This window comes from Marmota monax, unplaced genomic scaffold (assembly GCF_021218885.2).
Source record: "Marmota monax isolate L192 unplaced genomic scaffold, Marmota_monax_Labrador192_F-V1.1 WCK01_AAM20220418_F8-fsc00027, whole genome shotgun sequence".
NCBI lineage: Eukaryota > Metazoa > Chordata > Mammalia > Rodentia > Sciuridae > Marmota > Marmota monax.
The window spans coordinates 1,041,568-1,068,598 of record NW_026694617.1 but is presented as its reverse complement, the minus strand read 5'-3'; the positions used below and the strand labels follow the sequence as shown (position 1 = coordinate 1,068,598).

Genomic DNA, 27,031 nt, shown 5'->3' with positions numbered 1-27,031 from the left:
AGTAAAAGAAAATTTTAAAAATTATATTGGTGTTACTCAGAGATTTCTAATACAAATGATTATCAAGAAATAGCACTTGCCTCAGCTGGTATGTCTGCATTTGTAGTTCCAGAAAGTCTTCAATAAGAGATTCAGAAGAGATTTCTATGCATATGAATTTACAATTTATTACTGCTCAAGATGTGGCTAGAAAGATCAAATAAGAAAACCAAATAGAAGTCTCCAAAATAAGACAGCTCACTTTGTAGTAGTCAAGTAATGACCTGTCATGTTTATTTGATGGCTTCTCACAAAACAGAGCTTAAACAGGATGAAAAGCTAGAATAGTATCTGGCACAGTCATTGTAAAGTACCTGACATATATTTAAATCTTCAGTGGCACCAGTGAATACACTTGACTTGAGAAAACACTTTAAAAAAATATTTATACATGTTCACTTAACCATTTCAAGACAAGTTATCTGCATTTTGAATGTTTCAGCAGACACAAGCTGTGGGGATCTATATCAAGTATAGCCTCAAAAAGACTGAGTAGTGAACTATGCCCTATTTTTAAAAAATACAATATAAAATCTATTTTACATCTTATGAAAATACACAATATAATTTTAAAATGCCAATTTGTTATAAGTTATCTTAGATAAATATACATTGTGTATATTTGTTTCAAAATTCCAAAGAGTTAATTTTTAGCTTCAAAACTCTGTTAACTAAAGATTTTATAAAGCAAGTATAATAATGGTTCATGTTCCTGACTGCTTTTAAAATCACCTACAGAGAGTTATAAAAATACAAATGTTATCTATCCTCTTTCTGAACTTTTCAATCAAAAAGTCGTCAGAACATAAACAAAATAGATGTCCACGTGGGCTAGGGGTAGAATGTAACAAGACACTGTTTCCTTATGAAGGGAGTTATCATCTAAGAATACATAGTGAAGACAACAGGAGCCAGTTTCTGTTTTTTTTTTTTTTTCCTGACAGAAACGGAATTACAAAGATGGAAAAGGAGAAAAATGGAATGTTTTTCAATATCTATAAAAGTATATATCTAAATGTGTATATGTATATGTATAAACATCTAGTCCTTAGGTCTGTCTACCAAGAAGAATCAAGAAGAACATTGTCCCAATAACAATGGGCACATCAGATTTTGTTTCTAAAACCATTCTCCATTAAAAGCAAACAGGGTGGGGTGGGGGATGGGGGCGCTGGGGTTGTGGCTCAGTGGTAGAGCACTCACTCCCCTATCACATGTGAGGCCCTGGGTTCGATCCTCAGCACCACATAAAAATAAACAAAGAAAATTATGGTATTTAAAAAATCAAAAAACAAACAGGGTTCCTTGGAGAAACAGCTGATTCCAAAAGTGGGGATAGGGAGGAATTATAAGTCAAGCCAGAAATACCTTTAATAACAAAGTTCTCAAAGATTGGTGGAATCATGTACAAAGGACCCAGAAGTTACACTGAAGTAGCATTCTTTCGTCAGTCAAATCTGGGACAATTGGAACATCAAAGTGAACAATAATAATAACTTCTATAACCCATGGGGGGAAAACAGAATGTAATAAAGAATAAAATGTTTACAAACTTCCAAGGTTTTTTCCCACAAATTACTTACTAATTAGAAAGAGTAAGTGAATACAGAAGACTAGCAAACAACTTAATCAAGTAATTAAAGTTAACATCATCGTTTCCAATCAACATCATATATATAATGCAAACAGCATTGCTTGACATAGTCTCATCAAAGATGCATAAAATGAATCCAATCACAACATCAGAAAAATGCAAAGTGAAAGGCATTCTACAAAGTAACTGTTCTATAATTTTCTAAAGAAACACAAGTTAAGGAAAAATTAAGGAACTGTCTAGATTAGGGACTAGAAAAGCATGAAAACTAAATCCAACTAAATTCCATACTGAATCTTTTTGCCACAAAGGACATAATAGCAAAATCCTTTTGTCACAAAGGATGAATGAATAGCAAAGCTTGAATGAAATCTGAGGATTAGCTAATAATAATGTACCAAGGTAAATTTCTTGATTTTGTTAGTTATATTCTGGATATTTAGCAGGAAAAAATACTGTTAGATTTAACATAGAGGTAACAATTATAATTTCAGAATGATTACTCTGATAGCAATACAGTACAGGATATTTACTAAATATACTATTTACTAATAGGAAACACATTAATTATGTACTCCACGTAAATACATAAATGTCACATTTTTATACCCATTCTTAAGTACTAAAACATTATTAAACTTACCCAGATATGGAAATTAAAATGGGATGTTAAACAGAATTAAGTTAATTTAATATTACTTTGCATAATACTTCATTTGGAGGCCTCTAGTGAAGAGACTGGATCAAAGATGAATGAGTCTGGCAGACCTATTTAGATAGCTTCTAAAAATGTAATAGGAGAAACAGTGAGGCACTCAATCAAGACAGAAGGGCAGGTGGGGGTGAGTAGCTAAGACTAGACTAGAGAAGGAAAATAAAACTTTTACAGGATTAGGAAATAACATGGTATGTGAGATAATGATAGGTGAGACATGAGGATGATTCTATATATATGGCCTGGATGAATGGATGAAGGTAGAGATGGAGGAAAAAACAGGAGACAGATGATGTGAAGGAAGAAGAAATAAAAACACTGATTTTCCAGATACACAGCATTCATTAATAACAGAATTTTTACAATGCTGTAAAGAGCAGGGGAGAAAATCCCCTAATGTATGGTGATCAGGAGCAATGGACTAGTTCCATTGAATACAAGTATACTGCATTGGCTGCTACCTTACATGATTTGAAGCAGACCTATGAGAGAAGACAGGTTTATATATGAGTGCTAATGTGTTTCTCTATAAATGCTGTACACATTAATGGATCTCCATGTGTGTCCATGTCCATGTCCATTATCTAGCGAATTTTCATTAAACCTAAAATTACCTAGACTTATGAAGAGTTGAAGAGGCAAAGAGAGTACTAACATGTCATACTTCAAGGGTTTGGTAGAATCATTCCACTTTTAGGTAAACTATTATTAATCAGTGTTATCCTTGACAGAAAAAAATTCTGTTCTCATAAAGTCCACAGGAAATAAACCTGTTACTTGAAAGATAAAGTCATATATAACTAAGAGGAATACTGCTGAGTGTTTGCAACAACATTTTAGGACTCCCCACAGAAATTGGACAAAATGTTAAGAGTTAAATATTGTTTAAAGAGTGATGTATTTTCAGTCAAACATTCAACCATATTGTTTGATATTTACAATATAATTTCTACATAGGAGTCAAAATTTTATAATAAGACTTGTTGAGCAAGTCTTATTCCCACAAAGAAAGGAAGTTACAGATATATATATCTGTATATATATAATGATTTTACATTCATTTGCCCCATCAAAGTTTGTTGGCAACTAGTTCACTTCCATTCTAATGGCAATTGGTATTTTTTCCCTTAGCTTTTCATATCATTAACATATATTATCATAGCAAATAGACCCATATTACCTAACAAATAATATTTCATCAAGGCAACTGAGCAAAATAAAAAATAAGAAAAGTATGTTAACTTTCATTCTATGTTTCTTTTAGGCCCTAAGATGATAGTAATTTTCTTCACTTGGATGTTAACAATATACAAATTTTTAAATTTAAAAGTTTTTGAAGCAATCCATTGAATTGAATTATAAATCATAACATTATCTATGAATGCTATCTCCATAGGACTTAACACTAGCAAATATCGTTTCAAGAGAAAATACAAACAAAAATTTACAACCTGCTGGTCTTTAAAAGTAGGAAAACAAAATTAATGTAACATTAATATTCAAAGGAATAACCTGTCTCCTTAAATTTCTGCTTAAGTATTACATTAAGCTGAAGATTTTATTGAAAAGTAGAATTACAGTCATTTTGGTGTGGTAAAAATATAAATCCATTTCATTGCTAAAGTCCTTATAGTAAACTTCTCTGATATTCTAAAAATTAGACAGAATATTTGAATAAAATTTTGAAAATATTAAGTTATTTACAACTGATAGTGGACCACAGGTCAAACTGGGTACAGCAAATAAAATGCCCATTTTCTAACAAAGTGCTTTCCAAGTAGATTGCCAAAGACACATTAGCTAGTAGAAGAAAATAAACACAAATCCTTATTCAATGGGTATCTGCCCCCTGGCATGTGTAGAATGTAGGTACTCTCCAAAAATAAGAAGTATGCCCTGTTAACTTTCCATTCTCAGTAACGAAATTACAACATAACTTAAGAAAGCTACCCTTTGCACTTAATGCTATATATTTTCAGTCAGATAGAATTTTCTAAAAACATGCAAATGCATATATTTATAAAAGAGAAAAATTATTTTTTAAAAATTATTTTCTTAACTTGTTTGTTTGGGGTAGATGGGAACACCAAACAAAATACACTTTGAGAAAGACTACATTACACTACAGAGTCCCAAAAGACAACTATTTAAAATCTATAGTATTTCATTATTTTTCTCATTTAAATACAATACAACTTCTGGAATGAATTTCTAATTTTGCCATGAAACTTTCTGATATTAAATATGCTCCTTCTTGTTGGGTTTGATGGTGCATGCCTGGGATGGCAGTTTGAGATAAGAAGATACAAGTTCAAGGCTATCTGGACAACTTAATGAAACCCTGTCTCAAAATAAAATCTAAAAAAAGGACTGGGAATGTAGATCAGTGACAGAGTACCCCTGGGTTCAATCCCCAGCAACCACAACTATAACAACAAAAGTTGTTTTCTTGAATCTGGGTCTTAATTCTTGCTATTGCATATTGCCCAGTCTTGGGCAGCATGATTTATTATTAAATAAAATATATAGAACGTTATCTTTTAATATCATTATACAAATACATAGAATTTTTAATAAATTCAGGTTATTAAAACATTTTGCTTTCCTATAACCAGATGATTTTTTGCAGCTTTTAAAAAAATAAGCTGAAGCAAATTATTTTAAATATTGAGAAAATGAACAGTTTGATTCCACAATCTGACAGGAATTCCATACTGATTTTAATTTATTGGGACAGAAACATTCATTATTCATTAAGTGGCACTGAAGAAAAGTTTGATGTTCATATTAACAATAGCCATTTAATTTCCATTGTCTTTTCTTAAGAACAATTTGATTAGTTCACAATTGACCAGAGTGTCATCATTCAAATGTATTCAAGATCTATGTCAAATGAGTCAAAACAGTAAGAGTATAGTATAGTTATTCATTGACAAACTTAAAATAAACACAATAATCTTAAACTACAGGTTACCAGAATTTAAGGTTAAAATGTTGATATCCTAAGGAAATAATTTCAGTCTATTTTAGAGGATAAACTACTAGACATTATTGAAATTTCATCCTTTCTACTCAACTACAAGAAATACCAGAAATAAGATTTAGGATACAAAAAACAGGATATTTTGTTTTGTTTTGTTTTCATGAACAGACCTTATAAAACATTCATAACATATTTACTATATTTTAAAATGAAACTATTAATAAAATAAATTCAATTTTAATGGCTGGTCTGTTGGTCTGTTGGCTAACATAATTTCTTATGACTCAATATTTCCTGCTATTCCTTCCATGTGGCAAATTAGCAAAGAGTTACTTTTTGGGGCTACTAGAAGCCTATTTAATATGTTGGAGTAATACAGAGAATACGAAAAAAAAATGCCACCAAGGAAATTTACATCATTTAGTAAAGTTGTTAATTTCCTTAACTTAAGGGCAATAAAATTACACAATAATATATTCTTACTATAAATTAGATTAAAATGCTAATCCCTCATATTTCAGTTCTTTATAATGTCAGGAAGCTAAAGGTATGATATTGAAAAGCTGTCAAAATGAAGGAAAACAGTACTTTCTCTTATAGGTGCCCCCCTACCCGCCCCCCGTACCTTAGAAGATGAAGAATCACATTCCTGACATATCCATCCATAGCCTGTTTGTTTAGGAGACTTTTTCAAAGGAGGATCCAAACATCCAAAATGGTAACACAGTCTGCATTCATCACACCTGCAGGGTAAACAGATTTATGGGATATCTAAATAATATGAAAACCAACTGTTTCAAAGACAGAAAAATAAACTATTATATATACCAACTTTAACATTGTTAATTCTATCCTTTGCTCATTAGATTATTAAATAATATACATGACAAAGGCAAACTAAACCTGAAATAAATATTTTAGGAAAAATAGGCAACATTAATAGAATTTACAAAACAAATATCATTTAGAACATTATGACAGCAGAAATGTTAAGAGCATATGAATAAATGTATATAAATTATAGGTGCTCAAAACTAACAATCATAACAATTTTTGTTTTGAACTTAAAATAATTCATCATTTGTCCATTAGATAGTTTAAAAAACATTTACTAATAAAAGATACATATAATTCAAGGTTATGAATTCAATAATACATTGTCTTTTAGAACTCTACAGGCTGCGATCAATGCTACACAATTTACACCTCTTTTCTGATTCTCTGTTAAAGTGGACTGTAAATGAACCTTATAAAATTTATAGCATGCTAGTACAATCTACAACAATTAAAAATAAACTTTATGGGTCAAATAATAGAATTTTTAAGTATACAAAGAAGAAAAAAAATCACTTTAAGAATTTAATATTATTCTCTCAAAATTATCTGTCACTTTTTCAGTACATTTGGTTTCTCAAAGTATTTACCTAGTACATTTAAAAACTTATTAACAAATGTTTTGATAGTGTCTTGTCACCTATGATGTACAAAATCTAAAAAAACTATCATACCTATTCTTCGTTTCAGACAATCTCATCCTGCTGACAATGAAGAAAAATCTGTATTATTTCAGTGTTTTGTAAGAATTTTGCATCAATTGGAATAACAAGACCAAAATTTAACAATAACAAAGATGTATTCATCTTATAGAATGAATTACAGTCCTCATTTTCTTTGTGCTTTCTTTTAAAAATTAAAAAATAATACTTTGTCAACAAATCTGTCAGATTCTCTTTCTTATCTCTTCCTGATTTAAGAAATGAAAAGCCAGGGGATCCACAACTAAGAAACCAGGGGAAAATTTTATAAAATATTTATGACTTGAGTAAAGTACAAAATTACAAGAAGGAGCAACTCTTAAAAACCACAGAAGAAAAACAATTGACTTTAAGAAATCATCACAATAAAGGAAGCTATAAATCCCTAGTTTAAGTAAATATTTCATATCATGCAACACACACACACACACACACACACACACACACAACTCCTAAAGACCCATTTGGGGAATCAAGAGTTTCAGAATAGGCAAGGAAGCTAGCTAAGTTATTTGGGTATAAAGAAGTTTAAAATAGATAACATCATAAGTTTATACACTTTTTTCTCTGCATTTTCCTAATGAACAAAGTAAACATACATGTTTTTCTAAAACCTTGTAGAATCAAAATATGAACTTGAAAAAATATTTACTGTAATTCTAGCTAGAATAAAAATCAAGTAGTACTAAGTACTTTATTTACTATGCCAATATTACAAATAAAGCATACAACAATTAATTTAAAAGGAGTCAAATATGTCAAATAGCTGTTGTTCTGGTATTAGAAAAAAATAGTATACAGCTAACTTTCAATGTAAAATAAGGAGATTAAATGGCAAACCCACACAATTTCATGTTCTTTCTCAATATAACTTATTCATTTTTCAACAGCTAAACATTTCAATTACATTAAATATATGGGTATAGAAACCTTCAGAGTATATATAAGTGTTTCTGAATTTATAAGGTTGAAATTTCTATACAACTGAGGTCAGAATGAATCAAACATGAAACTAACAGTTCACTAATCTGATGGGAAATTTAAAGAGAAATCACAATTATTTTCATCATCAAGGGACTATATTAAATATGGTTTATCTCTATCATGTTAGGGGCATGAGTGTAAGTAACAAATGCTTTTGCATTTCTAACTGTGTCAGCTTCTTATACTAGGAGTGAATACCATTACTCTGCTATCTTGTTTTAATTCTTATGTTCAACTTTTCCAGATCTTCAGGGTCCTCACTTGCTTGAAAACCAACAGGCCCTGGTTCCTATTATCACTGTATTTGTCTAAGCATAATTTTTCCCAATACTAACTTGTTGATTTGGGAACCAGACCACTAAAACTATTAAGACTATGAAAATGACAGTAACAAGATATCAAAGTGACAACTTCTACTGAATTAAGCACACACACTAAACTTTAGTTATTGACTATAGTCTTTTTTTCCTTAATTTCATGTTGCTGGGCAATGTTCCATACAGTTCAGACTGATAAGAATCCTAGTTCTTGTCAGATGGAGAGTTACAGTATTAATACTGCCCTAGTTTACATCAAATTACAATCTAATTACTGCATATTTGCTTTAAAACTATCAATTTACAAGTTATTTCCAGTGCACAACTCAAGGCAAATACGTGGTGAATGTAAGAGGGAATCAGACAGGATTCATTATCTCCTTCATGTACAAAGGTGATTTTTGTTGGCATAGCTATGAATTTCCACTTAAAAAATTAAGAACATTGATATGGCTCCAATATGTCGTTGGCTTCAATTACTTATAAAATCAGCTCAAGAACAAATAAAAAAAGGGAAAAATAAATGTTCTATTTGCAAGCTCTGTCAGAAGGTAATCTGAAGTATATTCCATCTAAAAATGACCTAATCCTCACCAACTGATTCCTTTATTAGCACACCTTTCAGAATGACTTGGTTGATATGTAGAACCTTATTGTATTTTCATGCTTCCAGAGAATTAAGGATGATAGGGAAGTACTCTAAAATTCTAGCTCATTCACCATAGTTGTAGTATAAGTAAAAACTGCAACTCCAAGACTAAACAGTAAAAAAGAGTGGTTAATATTCTTAATAACTCCCACAATCCAAGGAGGGGGCGAATAAACTAATCCTTAAGTCAACAGCTTTGTTGATAAGCAAATAAATACAGTAATATAAGCTCTTTGTAGAGATTTCTAAAATTATTTTAAGGCAGAAAAATTTTAGCTGTTTCTACCCTAGAATATTAAATTGAAAATAAAATCCATAGCTTTAAGTGCTGGAACAATAATTTTCTAAATTACAGAAGTGAACTTTAGCAGAATCTGTAAGAATTAATATACCATAGATATATAAATATAAGAGATACCATTAAGGACCCTAGAAATCAAAGAACAATGCAGATGATCAAAATAGTGGATTGTTTACTTCACACAAACATATACCACTCTGTAATCTTTATCAAATCTTGTTAGCTAACAAATTCTGGATATACAAAAATTAGGTCAGTTTAAAAGCTTAAAAACCAGAATTCTTACATACAAATCTGCAATAATCTACTTAAAAGCTGTAACAGAATTAAAGTAGTTATTGATCAGTTTTACTTGTGGTCTCTACTTCTAAAATATATTTGAAAACACATTAACTGTAGCATATACTATAGCATGTATTTATCAAAACAGTAAATAAAGCCTTTTTAAAAGTTTGCAAGGATTCATTGACCCACAAAAGCATAGTTATAGAACACAATATACTTTATTAAACAACACAATGTCTATATGATAAAAAATGATTATAATATACCAATAGCACATTATGAAATAGGAAGAGAATGTCTTAACATACTAAAAGAGAATATAAAACTAACCTATAGAAAAACTGGATTTTCTAAATAAAATGCAAACTGGACACTTTAAGAACAATCTTTAAAGCCTCTAGTGCATACTGTGCACATTAACACTATGGGACATTCTAAAATTAAAATTTTAAATGTAGTAAAATGAATTCCACTTACAAGATAAAATAAAACTGGATTTTTAATTTGATTTTTACTAAAGACAACTTCCTAATATTAGATTCATATTGGCTTTAGACATAAATAATACAGCAGCTTCATATGATCTGTTACACACTGATTCAACAAAAAGCAGTGACCAAATAAACACTGTTTTACATGTATTTAAAATACTTACTTAGCATATGAATAAGATAGCACCCTAGACAAGGAAGAGGAAGAAAGTGATTTATCTTCATATGTGCTATGTATTAATCAGATACTTACTGACTACTGACAAATACACAAAAAGTGAAAAGAAAGAAGTGATTTACTTCTTTCCTTGATATAGGCTTTCGGCCAGTCTTTGAAAGGGTTTAATTCCCTTTACTTCCATTTGGTAAGTTCATTAGGGAAGTAAACTAAGTAATAACTTTTCAAAAACTAAAACAAGTGTACCTTCTATGCAAATAATTTATAGCTACATGATAAGCTAAATTTCAAGAAGAAACAAAATCTATAGTGCAAACTTAAAAAAGAGATGCGCATTTCTTATGATCAAGCTCATCTTGATAATCATAGCTATTTTTTCACATCAATGGAACATTTTATTTAATCTATATAAAGCTAAAGAAAAAAACAATGCTGAAAATGGACACTATTACACCTGTTCACTTAAAAAAAAAGAGAATTGATGAATTGAATTTTCTGATTTTTTTCATTATGTTTATGTAAAAATTCATACAAGAAAAATTTTAAACATTTGTCTTAGATATTAGCATTACTTAAATAAAAACCTCTTTAGCAGCTCACACACACAAATCTATTAACCAGTAGTGATGGATTTCTTCATTGAACAGTGACCAATTATCTCTACTACACATCTTAATAAATGCAGAACAAATGTATTGTGGCCCATTAAATCACTTTTAAAACAATATAGACTTGGAACAAAATTCTCCAGTATAGAATAACAATATCAGAATAACATTTAATATCAATAAATACAATATTTTATTCCTTATAACTTACTATTTTAGTGCAAATCACCTAATTTTATAATTATATAAAATAATTGGAAACTGTCTTTTTAGTAATGTTTCACAAATAACAAACTAATGTGTAAGAATTAAACCTATTTCATTAATGCCACTAGAGACTTCTATCATAGACAATAATGGATGAATGGGTAGTAAGAAATAAAAAGAAAATATTCTTGACACATAAAAGTTAATTCATTGAAATAGTATTTGGAAAATTATCCAAATCAAAATCCTTATTTTATAGCTAAATAATGGTATCAATTCAGTTATTGAAATGTGTACCAGCCAGGTTACAAGATTAAAAATGAAATGAAAAAAAAAAAACATGAAACACAACAATTGATATAAAAATATGCAATAAGGTCAAGTATCTTTTCATAGCATGAGAGAATGATTACACATTTCCATACCTGAAATGTCTGCTTTGTTCTTTAATAAACTGATCTCCATCTGCTCATGCCCTTGGAAAATTTTTAGCAGTACAACCTGCTGTGTAAAAGCTCCACATAACTTTGTATTTCCCTATTTATAATTAACTAATTATGCTCTAATCAATAGTGTAGATCCTAGTTTTATAATGTAAATCAGATAAATGAGATAATGGCTAGGGGACAATCTCATTTTATTTACAAAGCCCAGCCTGAGCATCCAATTTCATTAAATCTTATGTACCTGAACAGCAGTGAATCTTATTGGCAGGCCTAACAGAAACACCTTAAAGTGAGCACTAAGAGAAAGAGGCCTACAGTTTTAGAAGGAAGTATTTGTACAGCATACCCATCTCCGATCACAATCCTTAATGGTATAAATTTACAAAGTGCTGATTCAGGTGGGTAGGAAAAAAATTCTGCCTCCATAAAACATGTAATTCTAAGTTGTCTCAAGTTTCAATTGTCAAAAACAATTTCACAAAATTTAAAAATCTTTTGAAGAATATAAACACTCTGCTACAAAGGCCTTCTGAATTTCTTGAATAGATTTTGGTGAAACACTCATGAAATAGTCTCATGTTGTGAATTAAGTAAAAAACACTGGTGAATTTCATCAAAGAAGAACTTTAAATATTTAAAGAATGGGTTTTTTAAGTAATAGGATATAAACAGGGATATGGAATAATGAAAGTAAATATTATCTACTGTTCAGCAATCATAATATCATAAGTATAAAATTCAATAAACATACAAATGACAATAATAATAAATGAAGAATAAATATGATTTCTAAACTTGGAAGGCTAAATTTTGTTTTTGTGTTTAAACCTGATCCTAATTTCAAATTTTTTTAAAATGAAAAGAATTAGTAATTGTGAAAAAAAAGCTCCTTCATTCCTTGTGTATAAAACAGTGCTGTTTCCAGTGTATAATAAACATTTAAAGCCATAATTAATCAATGTTGAGCACAATATAATGACTTTTTAAAAATGTATGACTGGTTCTCAAAGTGGTGTCCCTGACAAGTTAAAATCACCATCACCTGGGAACTTGTTACAAATTTGAGTTTTCAGGCCTAATACCAAATCTACTTAGAAACTCCAGGGAGACAGAGAAAAGAGTAGGTGGAGAGAGAAGGCCAAGAGGAGAAAAAAGGAACCAACTGAGTTCCAACAAATCCTTCTTGATACTGATGCATGATAACAAAGTCTGAGAAGCACTAGTATTAATTACTAAGCATTCTTGTGTTTCAGAACATTTATTGTCTTCCCAATATTTCAGTGCTTCTTTCTTTTGCTATTCTGTGGCAAATAATGGTCATTTACCTGATTTCTCACTTTCTCTAACATATATTAGTGAAAGAGTAACCATTAATCCTCAATACACATTAAATTCTTCCTTTGAACTGCAATTGGACCATTTACAGAGAGGGGTTAATTTTGTACTACAAATATATGAATGTTTAAGAGATTATTATGAGAAAATATTTTTTCCACTACCTTCCAAAGTTCTTCTACACTTTTATACAACCTCTCATATTATGTATTATGTAGCTTATATTTGTAACATGATGAAGTTCTTAGGGTTAGCATCAAACATAGAAAATAATATCCATTATTGAAAATTGAAAGATGAAGAATGACAATTTCAGAGTATTTTAATTAAAACTAAAGTGAAAGGAATTTTGATTAACAGTGACACCAAAACCACAACAAGTAATGATTTCTCAGAAAATAAGCAAATAAATAAACAAAATAATCATTAGTATTATCTTACCATATTTTAAAAGACAGCAAGGGCCAAATATATTAGCATAGTTCATTTAGAACATGGTAATCTTTCCTGTTTCTTAAAATCAGATGGAAGTCAGCAATAGTAATAATTACCAACTTTTTCTTAAACTTAAGTATTAAGTGATAGTCTTTTCTTATTCTTAAAAGAAAAAAAAAAGCCTATGCGTTTTCCAAAAGATTATTAACATTTCCTTCAATGTTATGAGGTCTTTCAATATAATCTGTTTATATGTAATTTCATACACATTTTATTTTTATTTAACATTTTATCCAATCATGATTCCTATAACTATAAATTACTAGCATATAGCAACTTTATACTTACACTTGGATTGGAATATCTATAACACTGCCTATTCTACTCCTAAAATTTAAACTATTTTCCTTTGCCACTATACCAGAAAAGAAGTCCAAAATCACACTTATATATCAGGAAATTCCAAGAGATATGTTGACAATTTATGTGTATATGTGCACTTCGATTTCAGCAAAAGTCTCTTCTAATTCAGTTCAAGATTGAGTGGTGGAATATTCAACATATTTCTGTCGTTGGCTTAAAACTGGATCATTAAAAGTTGAAGATCAAATTTTAAATATGTAAACCTCTGGAAAGATACAGTTGTTGAAGATCTTTCAGCTGGCAGGTTGTACAGTCAACAAGCTTTGTATTTCCCTCCTTATTTCATAATGTCATTTTAAAGGTTGAAAAATATTAAGTTATCCTGAACACAGAAAGTTCATATTAAACAATAAGGACCAAATAAATTTGGGTATTTAAAAAAATTACCTACAGACCCACAGACATATTTTTGTTCATGAGCTTAAAATCTAAAGTTGTAAAAATTCATGCTAATAATATTAGTACTTTCACATTAGGACCAATGAGTCAAAAATAGAATGTCATATGCTTCACAAGTCTTTCACTTTTGCTGAATATTATAAATAGAAATAATGTTTAATATAAGAGTCTATAGTTGTTCCCCAGTGCAACAGTATTTTGCATATGAATGTAAGTATTAGATTGGATGAAGCAGATTAGCAGACTAATAGAAAGCATTGTCTTTCTTGCTTGTTATTGGTATTGTTCAACAACAGGGAGAACATATTGCATTTAAGTCCCACAGGCTTCTGTAACTCTTCAGTGAGTCCAAACACTGTGTATCATCATTTGCCAAAGAAGCAAGAGGGAAAGACATTTACTTAATAGGACAATTCTGACAAGACATTTATCCAATATTTTTCAACAATGCACATATCGAATATTTCTGATTAGTGCAAAAAAAGAGAAAGAGAGAGAGAGAGAGAGAGAGAGAGAGAGAGAGAGAGAGAGAGAGAGAGAAAAGAAAAAAAATCCACACAGGCAAATTAACTGCCTTGTCAGTCCAAGTAACAAACCAATCAATTACATTCTATTCAAACCTGACAAGCAAAGGCAACTTTTTGCAGTGATAAGCTTATGGAAAGGACAAGATAGCTGTTCTCCTTTATTTTATGTACTCTATTGAGAGTTTTATCCACATTTTTAAAATCACACTTATAAAAGAGGTTTCCAGGATTGCCTCCGAGGATGAGCTGTGGCAGAGTTGGGTCTCATGAAGGGTATCTACACAGTAAAGTGATAAGAAAAGAACATTAACATTTAAAGATCATAGCAGCTCTGTACTACGTCTTAAGAAACATACTAATAACACCACAGTAGATTCAAATAACATATGATCTGATCCAAAGATATAGATAACCTAAACCTAAATGCCATGATCTTGTGTAAGTTCTCATTGGTTATAACTGAACTTTTTTATCTTTGGAAACAATGAGTTGCCTCCTCTTGTATTATTATTATTTTTTATTTTCAAAATAAACCTATTTTACTAAAATTTAAAAAGTGGAAAAAGATGAAGTACTTGTATTTATAAAAAGAAACATATATTTGATCAATAAGTTTTTTTGACAAATATCAGTTTGCTATTATTTTCACCAAATACAGCAATTTTAACAATGCCTGAGAAAGCATGCAATTGTGCTGAAAACAAATAAACCTAATCAGTATGTTACTGGCCTAGTTATACTCAAGTAGTCTTAGGGAGGAAATTTTCAAAGTGATTTTTATCCCCTGTGTCTACACTGCCTTCTTTTCTAAGACTTTATTAGAAATATTGGGCTACCATTATTTACTACCTTTGTGTTTTTATATTCAGGGGAGAAATTATAAGAACTTAGTGATCAGAATTAACATTTTTTGACTGTGGTAAATATAAGAATTTGTCATTTCTTTCATATATTTAGATCTGTGTAGATGAGGTGAAATTGCCAAGTAGTAAATCATAGGAAAAGGTTCCTTTTTTATATTTAACTATTAGAAAGATGTGTTTAATGCTTCTAAGTTCTGCTGAGAAAAAGAAAGTGAAAAGTGGCACACAGACAAATAAAGCACTACTGAGGAGAGCTACCACTCTAAACAGAATAACCTCCAAAGAAAGCGAAAACAAAACTGTATAAGAAAAAAGAATATAATGTGAAACACAGTTTTCAAAGAAATGCTGTATTTATCAACGTATGAGAAATAGCAGAAAGAACTGTTAGCATGTAAAGTGATACATGCTAACTTTACTCATTGCTTCAGTCTCTAAGCAAAAAGCTTTGAGCACATTCTTAATCTGATATTTTGACAAGTGATTTTCTGAAGGCTAAGCACCACTGGAAAAGCATAATGCAAGAGGAAGCAACCATATCATTAATAACAGAAGTGCAATTAACTCTTAATTACATGCACAAATAATGGAGAGGAGCAGACAACTGAAAAATTTTATTTATATTTGACTTTCATTTAAAGTTTAATATAGAGACATTAGATATTGTGGAAATCTACTTTAAACCTCAGTTAAATCCAAGTTGAAGTTTGAGAAAACTAAAGAGCTATTGCTAATGCTATTCCATCTTAAATTTCAATTAATATTCCAAATCTTTCTTAATGTCAAGATAAGTGGTGTGATTTGTCTTGGCTCCTATTTTCTGAGGACAAAAGATGGTGCAATATTTTAAATAAAAAATGAAGTTAGCTTTGTATTTATTTCAAATGCACCTAATAATAAGCTAACTTTAAAAAATACGATAGAAAAAAAGACAAATACTTCCAAAGCACTTCAGTAATGCACACACCAGTAACTATCAATGAATTCTTCACCTGCATAGCTGGAATTGCAGGCCAAGAGGAAAATTCCAGCTATCTACTACTTTTGCCCCAAGAAAGTCAAATGTGTCATAGTAGCGTAGTAATGAGGAAGCATACCTAATCACTGTATGAGCTCTACCATCAAGATAGCCTAGATTTTATCTGCAGTTCTATCACATTCTAGTTGTGAAAATCTTTTTCTTTTCCTTACCCATAAAATATAAATTAAATCAGTATCTATCTCTTACAAGTTTTTTTTTTAATATGCAACATTACAGGGTTGTTGTGACGATTAAATGAGATAAAAAATGAAATGCACTGATATAATGACTGGAATATAAGAAGCCCTCAATAAATCTTGACAACTAATGTGAAGGCCAGTAGCTTTGTCAAACAATATCGTAGTATTTTTGTGACAGGAAAGAAATTGCATTTTAATATATAACAACTTGTGTAATGTGATTTTAATATATAATTGGAATAATTTCTATTGCTTAGTATCTCTATACCTCGGTTACCTTATATCTAAAATGGAGATATGCATACCTAATTAGACTGTTGACAAGAATGAAATGAAATAATATATTTGGAGAGTCTGAAACCTAGTGACAATCTAATATTAACATTTTTATAATGTCAGTCCAAAAATAACATTTCTCGGTTGTTTAATTACAATTGTTAAAAAAATACAGATTTTTATACATTATCCCCTAGATAACCAAAATCATCATCAACTCCAAAATTTGTATCCAATTTTATTTACAAATTCATTTTACCTCTTATTTCATTAACATTGTTTATTTCATAAGTCCAAACCAATACAAAACCAATATAAATCAAAACCTTGTTATAAGATAAAATAAGATGCTTAATTTTAAAAAAAATGAAAGAAAGAAAAACCAGAAGACAATATAGTTGTCTTCTAGTACTAAAAGTTCGATTATCCTTGTTATGTGTGACTCCAAGGGTTGAAATTTTTAAGGGAAACTATTAGCTTACTTGGAAAAAGAAACACATTTTTGAACAAAACTGCCTCCAATGGAAAGGGACTTGACACCTCTGCCTCCAACATAAGTTTGTCCCCTCTGGCTTAGTAGGGACGCCAGGAAGACAATTCAAGCATCAGATGAATGGTGAGATTACACACTTTGGTTTCCTTTTCACAACTGTGTATTGTTTATTTTGGAGTCTCTTGAGTTATAAAAGTTATAAAATTTAAGAAAAAATGAGGCTCAATATCTTCGTTTTATAGATGAGAAAACAACTTTAGAAGTCACTTAATTCAAGGTCCACTACTTCACTAGTGAGTAGTGAAACTATAGTAAGAGTCTCAGTCTTATCAAATGATTAATGTAATCACTAATTTAGGCAAGAAATAATCTTTTTTTGTATAAGCTAACAATATTAACACACTGCAATGAAAAATAGAAAAAAAATTTTCAAAAATAAACTTTAATAAAAAATAAATGAGTGAAACAAGAAAGATTTCATTTCACATATACTTGAACTTATGTTTACGTACTCTAAAACTGAATAACCCAGAAATACCACACTTCACTATGTAATGTATAACAACTTCATGCTTCTGTTCTTTAAATATATATTATGTGTCTATACTGCATTTATTTAAAAAATAAAGAGAAATTTTTAAAATTCAAATATTAATAGCACATAACAAAAATATCTGTGAATCATACAAAGTTACTTAAAGGTTTAATATTTTAAAGTAGAATTTAAAATCAAAAATGTCACACAGTAACTAGTACACACATGAGGCAGATCAGTCATTCCACATATCACAAAATTATCAAATCAACTTAATTATAGGAGAAAAATATACAAAATAAGCATTTTAATTTTAATTTTTATGATTCCTTTCAGTTATATAGGACAATAGAATTTGTTTTGACATAATTATAAAAGCATCAAATATAATTTCTTCTAATTCTGTCCCCAGTACTTTCCCTTTCCCTCCCTTCCTCCCTCTTCTTGTTCCCTTCCCTCTACTTTACTGATTTTCTGCTATTTACTTACAGTTTTGTTTTTTTAATTAGTGTCTTACGGATGTATATGATGGCGAAATTCACTGTGGTATATTCATATGTGTACATAGGAAAGTTAGGTCAGATTTATTCCACTGTCATTCCCTATCCCATGCCTCCTCCCTTCCCTTCATTCCCACTTGTCTACTCCAATGATCTTCTATTTTTTTAGCCCCTCCACTTTGGATTAGCGTTCACATATCAGAGAAAACATTCAACCTTTGACTTTTTTGGGACTGGCTTATTTCACTTAGCATGATAGTCTCCAACTCCATCTATTTACTGCCAAATGTCACTCATTCATGGCTGACTGATTATGGCTGAGTAATACTCCACTGTATATATTATGGCTGAGTGATACTCCACTATATATATCCAAGTTTTATCAAAATATAATTTTAATAAGAAAAGGCGGCAGCTGGGCTACATTATCTAAATATGAGTATTGTGAAAACTAAATATCTCTTCTTCAATCTTTACTAATAGAATGATTCCTTAAAAAGCACTTTTAACCCCCCCAACCAACAACAACAACCCCCCAAAAAAACAGTCAGGACAATGCAGTGAGTCTCATCTCAAAAAAAAAGTAACCAGGAAAAAACACTTTTAAGTAAAGTTTCATTCACGGAAAACCAGGTGTTTTCTAATTCCTTTTTATAATATAATCTTTTTATAATAAGCAACTAAGCACCATTTCAATTTTGCAGATATTTAGCTTAAATCACTTTTCATAAAACAAGGTCTACGGCAAAAAGGAAACACTCTTGGTAGAAGATGTCCGAGTAACTTTTAAGAACAATGATACAAAGTGATATAACTTTAAATTTTATACTGCTCTGTGCTACAAAGCCTCTGTTGCACAAAATAGTGCAGTCAACATTAAAGACAGCCCTAGAATAATGGATTTTACATAATGAAGTGCAGAACAACAAGTCACAGGGGGAGTTAGGAAGGGGAGGAAAGGACCTGGACACTAGTGAAGATGTAGCAGACTTTCTTCAGATTGGAGTTCAAGTTCTGGCCATTTAATTAGGCAAGAGATAGACCGAGAGATTGGATGAATACATACAGTAGAACCACGGAACTTAAAGACAAACTAGAAATAAACATAAAAAGCAGCAGTAATGAAAAGCAGCTGAGGCAGACGGAGTAATGTAGTGGAGAATGAAGACTGGCCATTGAGAAAGGTCTCAAGGAAACTAGAAAAATGGGAAAGGGAGAGAATGAATATCAAGAAATGTTATAGTGGAAACTTACTGCCCAAATATCTCTATGATTCTAGGTGACCTAAACTTTATATTTTTGTATTTTTTGTAGGTATATTTTTATAGTGAACAAAACTTGAAAAAAAAAAAAAACAACTAAATTTCTACTCACTGTCCTTTAGATATTTTTAAAACTAAGACTTTATTTTTAGGATAATTTTAGATTTATGTAAAAAATTGAGAGCAAGTAAAACACAGATTGTTGTAGACTCCTCCCTAAACATGTGCACAAAATTCCTTTAAAATTTAAATGCTAAAGGGTTCATTTTCACTCCATGAGCCCTCTGATATCTCAGGGATCCCTCGTGAAGAAGACACATAGAAACAGAGGAAGGGACAAACAGGCTATGATTTGGAAGTGTTCATACTTCATTGATTCTTATTCAGTGCAAGGATACTGAATAGATCAGTGAGTTGGATAAAATGGATACAGGCGATGAATGTGAAGCGATGAACTTTCTGAGAAGTATATTATCATTAGTATACGGATTTTGTTATTCTTAGTCTAGCATTATGCATCCTTGGTAAGGGAAAGTATTAAAACAACAGCTGAAGAACAATATGGGATATTAAGATATTATGAAGCGTTTCAGAAGTTAGGTTATGTATTTTTTACAACTCAATATCTTATATTCTTTCTAGCCCTGAATTTCTAATTTGCCAAGAAATTAAACTGGGAAAAATAATAAATCTACTATGCCTAATGATAATTCGAAGTAGTAATTTAGAAATCCAGGAAATTCAGCTATTAATACATATAAAAATATAGGTGCCAGGTTGCTTTTAAAAGCCACTTTGAATCTATTAACAGCTTCTGTTGCTAAAACATTATCTCTTCTGGGTGTCATAATAGTATTCCATAGCCATGATATGGTAGTATCAATAAAACAGATTGAAAAGTTTGAGGTCTTCTATTGTTGGGGCAAATACCATCAATGAAATAAATAGGTGCCAATATGAAAACGAACGAACTGGCTGAAATAATGTGAAGATGAAGATTTTTTTTTAGTAGCATGATGATAAGTCAGTATTCCAGAAAATACCTGGACAAAAATGTCAGCATAAATTATAAACTCAAGAAGAGACTTCACCTCCTAGGTAAATTCCTATTAACTACCATGGCTACCTTTACAAGAATGTCATATTAAATTCATTTAAAATGGTTGCAAAACTTCACATATCTGAACCATTCTTAGATACAGGTTTACTTCTCAAACCTGTGATATAATTTGCTCCTTCAAGGCAATGCAACAACCAAATAGAGTCTGTAGGACATATTAAGGAGCTGTTGAGTTCTGCCCAAGGTTAGAAGCTACATGTTATATGAAATATCTACATATAAACTAGAAAATTGGATCCAATTCTATTTCTATTATGAAATGGAACTGTAATGTCTTTATGAGCATTCAAAAACTTTAAGATATGAGTGAATGGAACTGTAATTGAGGTGGGCATGGTAGCGCAAGCCTATAATCCCAGCAGCTTGGGAGGCTGAGGCAGAAGGACTACAAGTTCAAAGCCAGCCTCAGCAAAATCGAGGTGCTAGCAACTCAGTGAGACCCTGTCTCTAAATAAAATACAAAAAGGGATGAGGATGTGGTTCAGTGGTCAAGTGCCCCCTGAGTTCAATCCCTGGCATCCCCTCCCCCAATAAAAAGTAATTGAGAGAAGTTACTGATGAAAAGTAATAATGTAAAATCTTTATCTTCTTTATAGGAAAGATGGGTGGCACCAGAGGGCTCTAATCCCAATTAAAGTTACATGCAAATGTTAATGCATGCATATACTGAGCAAAATAGGAGCAACAAAATGGATTTTGCATTACTAGGAAAATCCTCTTATTAAGGAAGACCTTCTTATTAGCAACATATCTTAGAAAGTTAGCACTCTGACAAAAATATGAACCTCTTTGGAGATGCTCACTGGTAAAGGCTAAACCTTAGGTGGCATTCTAAAACAGAATTCAAACACTGATATTTTACACACAGGCACAAACAGTTCCCTTGATTACAGAACTACTGAAAACAGATCATTCTCCAGTTTCAAAGGTGACAGGATAAAAAACAAAAACAAACATACAAAAAACTACTCTAGAAGGAACCAGCCCTTCTGACATCTTTATCAAGTGAAACTGATTTGGGACTTTTGTCCTCCAGAATTGTAAGAGAAAAAATTTGTGCTATTTGAAGCCACAAATTTTATGGTGACTTGTCACAGAAGTTATAGAAAACCAATACATACCTTAATCAGCTACTCGAGAAAAACATTAGGCAAAGGAGGAGATTTGAAAAAGTGCAGGTCTGCTGGTATAGGACTGGAGAACGGGAATAGTCATCATACTGGGAAAGATACAAAGCCTCAGCTAGATACTTCTCCCTTAATAAATAAATGCTATAAAGGCTATAACCCCACTGCCACACAGTGCACAGAAAAATCTCACTGTGGAGAAGCAAGAGACGAGGAAATAAATCCTCTGCTCTCAAAGGAGTGACAGGAAGCAGTACTAGTCCCAAGAAATAATACCTATCCTGATATGATCTAGATCTTCAATGTCACATGAAAATCTCACATTTTGAGCAAGATCCCCAATGCTGGAAGGTTCAGAGGTGGGGCTTTTAAGCAATGATGAGAACTGTAACCTCATCAGCAGATTAATTTATTTTATGGATTAATAATCTGAATGAACTACTGGGTGGTAACTGTAACAGATGGTGTGACGGAAGGAAGTAGTTTGCTAGTGGCACATCCTTGAGGATTATATACTGTTCCTGGCACCCAGCTCGCTTGGTCACGCGTGTTCTCTCTCTCTCTCTCTCTCTCTCCCTCTCCCTCTCTCCCTCTCTCTCCTTCCCTTGCTCCCATGAGCTGAGCAGCTTTCTTCCACTGTACTATTCTGCCATGATGTTCTGCCTCACTTCAGGCCCAGAGCAACAGAACCAGCTAACCATGGACTGCACTTCTGAAACTGTAAGCCCAAATTAAAGAAAGTTTTTCTCCCCTAACTTCTTCTCGTCAGGTATTCTGGTCACAGTAAAGGAAAGCTGACTAACATACATATCTTTTTTTTTAAATAAAATACATTTTAAGAAAGAAATTCAAGTAATGAAAGTCAAAACAACAGACACTTGTCCATGTTATGTTCTGTCCTACAGCCATAGCTGTATGTATATCAGTTAAGTCTTTTTTTAACCAATTTATTGTAATAGGTATTTTTATTAAATTTATTCTAATTTGTTATACACGATGGCAGAATGCAATTCATTTCATATTACACTTATAGAGCCCAAGTTTTCAAGTCATTGATTGTACACAAAGTATTTTCACACCATTCGTGTCTTCATACATGTACTTAGGGTAATGATGTCTAACTCATTCCACCATCATTCCTACCACTTTGCCCCATCTAAAGTTCCTCCATTCCCTCCAAGCTCCCCACCCCACAATCACCATTATGAGTCAGCAACCTCATATCAAAGAAAACATTCAGCATTTGCTTTTTGGGGATTGGCTTACTTCACTTAGCACTATATTCTCCAACTCCATCCATTTACCTGCAAATGCCATGATTTTATTCTCTTTTAATGCTGAGTAATGTTTCATTCTGTGTATATACCAAAGTTTCCCTATCCATTCATCTATATGTTCAAAGGCCTTCTACCACTGAGGGTAGGGAAGAAATTCCTACACAAGATCTGCCAAACACACAAGGAAAAAAAAAACAGGCTAAATCATTAAAAAAAAAAAAAGCCTCACATTCAGAAAGCAAGCTGTTATGGTTTAAATATAAGGTATTGCTCAAAAGCTCTTGCATTAGACAATGCAAGAATTTTTTCAGAGGTGAAATGATCGAATTATTACAGCCTTAACCTAATCAGTGGGTTAATCCACTGATATACATTAACTGGGTGGTAACTGTTGGCAGGTAGGGTTTAGCCTAGAGGAGCTATGTCACTGGGGTGTGCCTTTTGGGGTTTATATTTTGTCCCTGGTGAGTGGAGTTCTCTCTGCTTCCTGATTCCCATGTCTTGAGTTGCTTTCCTCCTCCACACTCCTCCACCATAATGTTCTTTCTTACCTCAGGCCCAAAGTAATGCAGTCAGCTGCCTATGGACTAAGAACCTTTCAACCATGAATGCCAAATAAATTTTTACTCCTCTAAAATTGTTCTTGTAAGGTCTTTTTGGTCAGAGTGGCAAAAAAAAAAAAAAAAAAAAAAAAAAAAAAAAGCTGATTAAAATACAAGTTTTGGTTCTCTGGAGTCTCAAGGCTGAGTTTGAACAAGGAAAACTGAGAACTACCAAGCAAGCACTGATCATCAAATGTTTGCAATCTACCTCTAGCAGAGAGGAATGAGTAGAGTACAGTTTTCTCAGTACTACCAGTATACAGAGAAAGGTAAAATCTAAGACAGAGTAAAACTACTGACAAAAAAAAAAAAAAACTTGGTGCTGGGTGAGATGGCCCACGCCTGTAATCCCAGAGTAATCAGGCCCGTGAGGCTGAGTTCAGCAATGGTGAGGATCTAAGCAACTCAGTAAGATCCTGTCTCTATATAAAATACAAAATAGGGCTGGGAATGTGGATCAGTAGTATAGTGCCTGAGTTCAATCCCCAGTACCCACACCCTGCCCCAACCCGCGACCCCCCAAAAAACCCACCTTTGGCACTGTAACCTCAAGCATAAGCACAGGTAACAGTAGAGAAATTTGAAGTGCCTGGTACACTTCAGGTAAGCAGGGTAATAGAAAATTTACAAGCCCAATTCAACTCTGGCCTGAATTTACTCTACAAGCTAACAGCATTAAAAAAGAGCAGGTATAAATACTCTGATGTTCAACTTATGATGTCCAGAATTTCAATCCAAAATTATGAGACACACAAAATGAATAAAGAAGAAAGAAGGGGAAATGGATGGATGGAGGAATGAAGGGAGGGGAGGAGGAAAGGAAGGAAGGAAAAAGGCAGGAAGAACAGGAAGACAGGAAGGTAAAAGTAAAGGACTGCAGTCAAGACAAAAGCAATCTACAGAACAAAGTCAGGGATGACAGAGATATTGGAATATGTTCTCTGATCATAATGAAATTAAAGAAGAAATCATTATCAGAAAAAATATATGGAAAAGTATCTCAAATATTTTTGGAAAAAATCCCACATTTCTAAATAACTCATGAGTTAAAAGAGAAATTAGATATTTACAATCTAAACCTGGAAGCTACATTTGCTGAGCAGGTTTGTATCACACATTCTGACTATAGCAAAAACAGATGTCTTAAATAATAACTGATGGTCTCATGAGTCCCTCAGATATTGCAACATTTTGCACTGTCTAGAGCATTGCTATTACCAATCTAGTTCAAGGATCACTATAAGGAGAAAACAAACTTTTTCATTGATCTTTTATTTTGCTTGCAAAGTTTAAATGATTCTGTTTATCAGCACCCCTGTGTCAACATTTTATAATACTATTTTATGAAATATACAATAATCATTTGTAGAATAGAGTGAACTTTTCTAAAATTTTCCCCAAAACAACTAGAACTTAACATCAGTAAAGGGAGAATCCAAGAGCATAGAGAGAACTGATAGAGGTAATACTTGATAGTACCTACTATCTGTGAAGCTTTAAAAAGCCACAGTTGTCCAAACCTTTGAAACCCCCCAGGCTCATTTGTTTTGTTTTGATTTGATTTAATTTGTTCTTGGTTCTTCTTCTTCTTGGTTGCATGGTGTTGTTGTTGTTCTTTGTTTATTTGTTTGTTTTGGCAATACCTTCTACAGGTGATTTGTATGCATCTAAACAAGCTGAGAAACACTATAATACTGCAGAGAGGAAAAAGGAAAGATAAATGAAAGAGAGTAGAGTAGGCCTTTCTCAGCACTGAAAGCATAGAAAGAAAGGTGAAATCTAAGAGGGAATACAAACACTGGCCTAAATGGCTTCCTACAAAAATCAGTGGTTCTCAAAGTCTCCAAACCAGCAGCATCTGTATCAATTAGGAAACTGTTACAAAAAGAATTTTTTGGTCATTACTGCAGAACTGCCGAAACAGTTCAACAAGTCTTTCCAGTGACTTGAATGTAGCCTAACGTTTAAGAACTAAACTTTAAAGAGCATTAAAGTAGAACAAGTTCAGTTGGTATGATGATAACACCAAGAAAAAGGTATGGAAACAAAGTCAAATATTAAAAAACAAAAAAATTTAAGGGGGGTAAAAATAAATTAAAAAAACTATTTCACTACTCACAGAGATAGCTCAGTTGATATCTAACTAAGCAAAAGTAAGAATTATTTGTAATCACAGATATTTTGGTTGGCAAAATAAAGCTTAAAAACAAAACAGCAAAAAACCAAATGCCGAATGTTTTCTCTGATATAAGGAGGCTGGTTCATAATGAGGTAGGGAGGGGGAGCGTGGAAGGAATAGATGAACTCTAGATAGGGCAGAGGGGGTGGGAGGGGAAGGGATTGGGTATAAGGTTAGAAATGATGGTGCAATGTGATGGACATTATTATCCAAAGTACATGTATAAAGACACGAGTTGGTGTGAATATACTTTGTACACAACCAGAGATACGAAAAATTGTGCTCTATATGCATAATAAGAATTGTAATGCATTCTACTATCATATATAAATAAAAATAATAATAAAAAAAACAAGTAGCCAACAATTATCCAAAAACCTCATCTGTAGGATTTACAACTTGGTACGTAAACCTCTTGGGAGTCAGCTTATAGGTCAACTAAACCAAAGGCATCTACCCAAGCCTTTCAGTTCCTCTTTACTTACAGAACCCACAACTTCCTACCAACCTTCACTATCCACTCAGAAATAGTTCTTGACATAAAGTAAAAACAGAAAAATTAGAATTGAATACTTGAAGGGTAAAGGACAGTTACTAAATTTGTTAAGTTACCAAATCTATTTCTGGAGTTTTATTCCTCTGTATTTAAAATCCCATAATATACATGCTTCTAGAAATCTCTAATTTAACAGGCATAATAACAAACCTCACAATCCTCTATAACAACATTTGCCTTGTATTTGTCACAAAAAAGTAAAGTCACTCCCCTTTCTGTTACTGATCTACCATTCTCTCCAATTATTCAGCTTAAAGTCAGTCAGTTTGATTTAACACTCCCCATTCTTCCTGGCCTCCTTAATTTTGGTTAATTATCTGCTGTAATCTTAGTGTAGCATTGTTTCTTGGATCCCTCCAATCCTTTCAATTTCTAATTCCATCAGTCTGGGGTCTAGCTTCCATACTGGACTACCTCCAGCTCCCATTCTTTCATCACATAGGCCACTGCACTATCAGTTCTCCAAAATGCTACACTCCATATGAACCCTTACCTTTAATGAATCTCCATTCGGCCTCTAAAAATCTTAGCCTGAACCCAAGCCCCCATCTTCCTTTCTCATAAACCCA

General features: G+C 32.0%; 1 protein-coding gene across 3 annotated transcripts in view; it reads right to left on the bottom strand.

The window, feature by feature from the left end:
* Nucleotides 1–27,031, bottom strand: part of Phf14 (PHD finger protein 14) — a 193,273-nt gene that overhangs the window by 43,178 nt on the left and 123,064 nt on the right. For 2 of the 3 annotated variants that reach the window (XM_046422440.2, XM_058572102.1), the window contains exon 17: nucleotides 5,957–6,074. In XM_046422440.2, the coding sequence (XP_046278396.1) occupies nucleotides 5,957–6,074 (118 nt within the window). Of the gene's footprint in view, nucleotides 1–5,956; nucleotides 6,075–12,971; nucleotides 14,729–27,031 lie in introns of those variants that run through there. The other variant, XM_046422441.2, reaches the window with a different exon arrangement.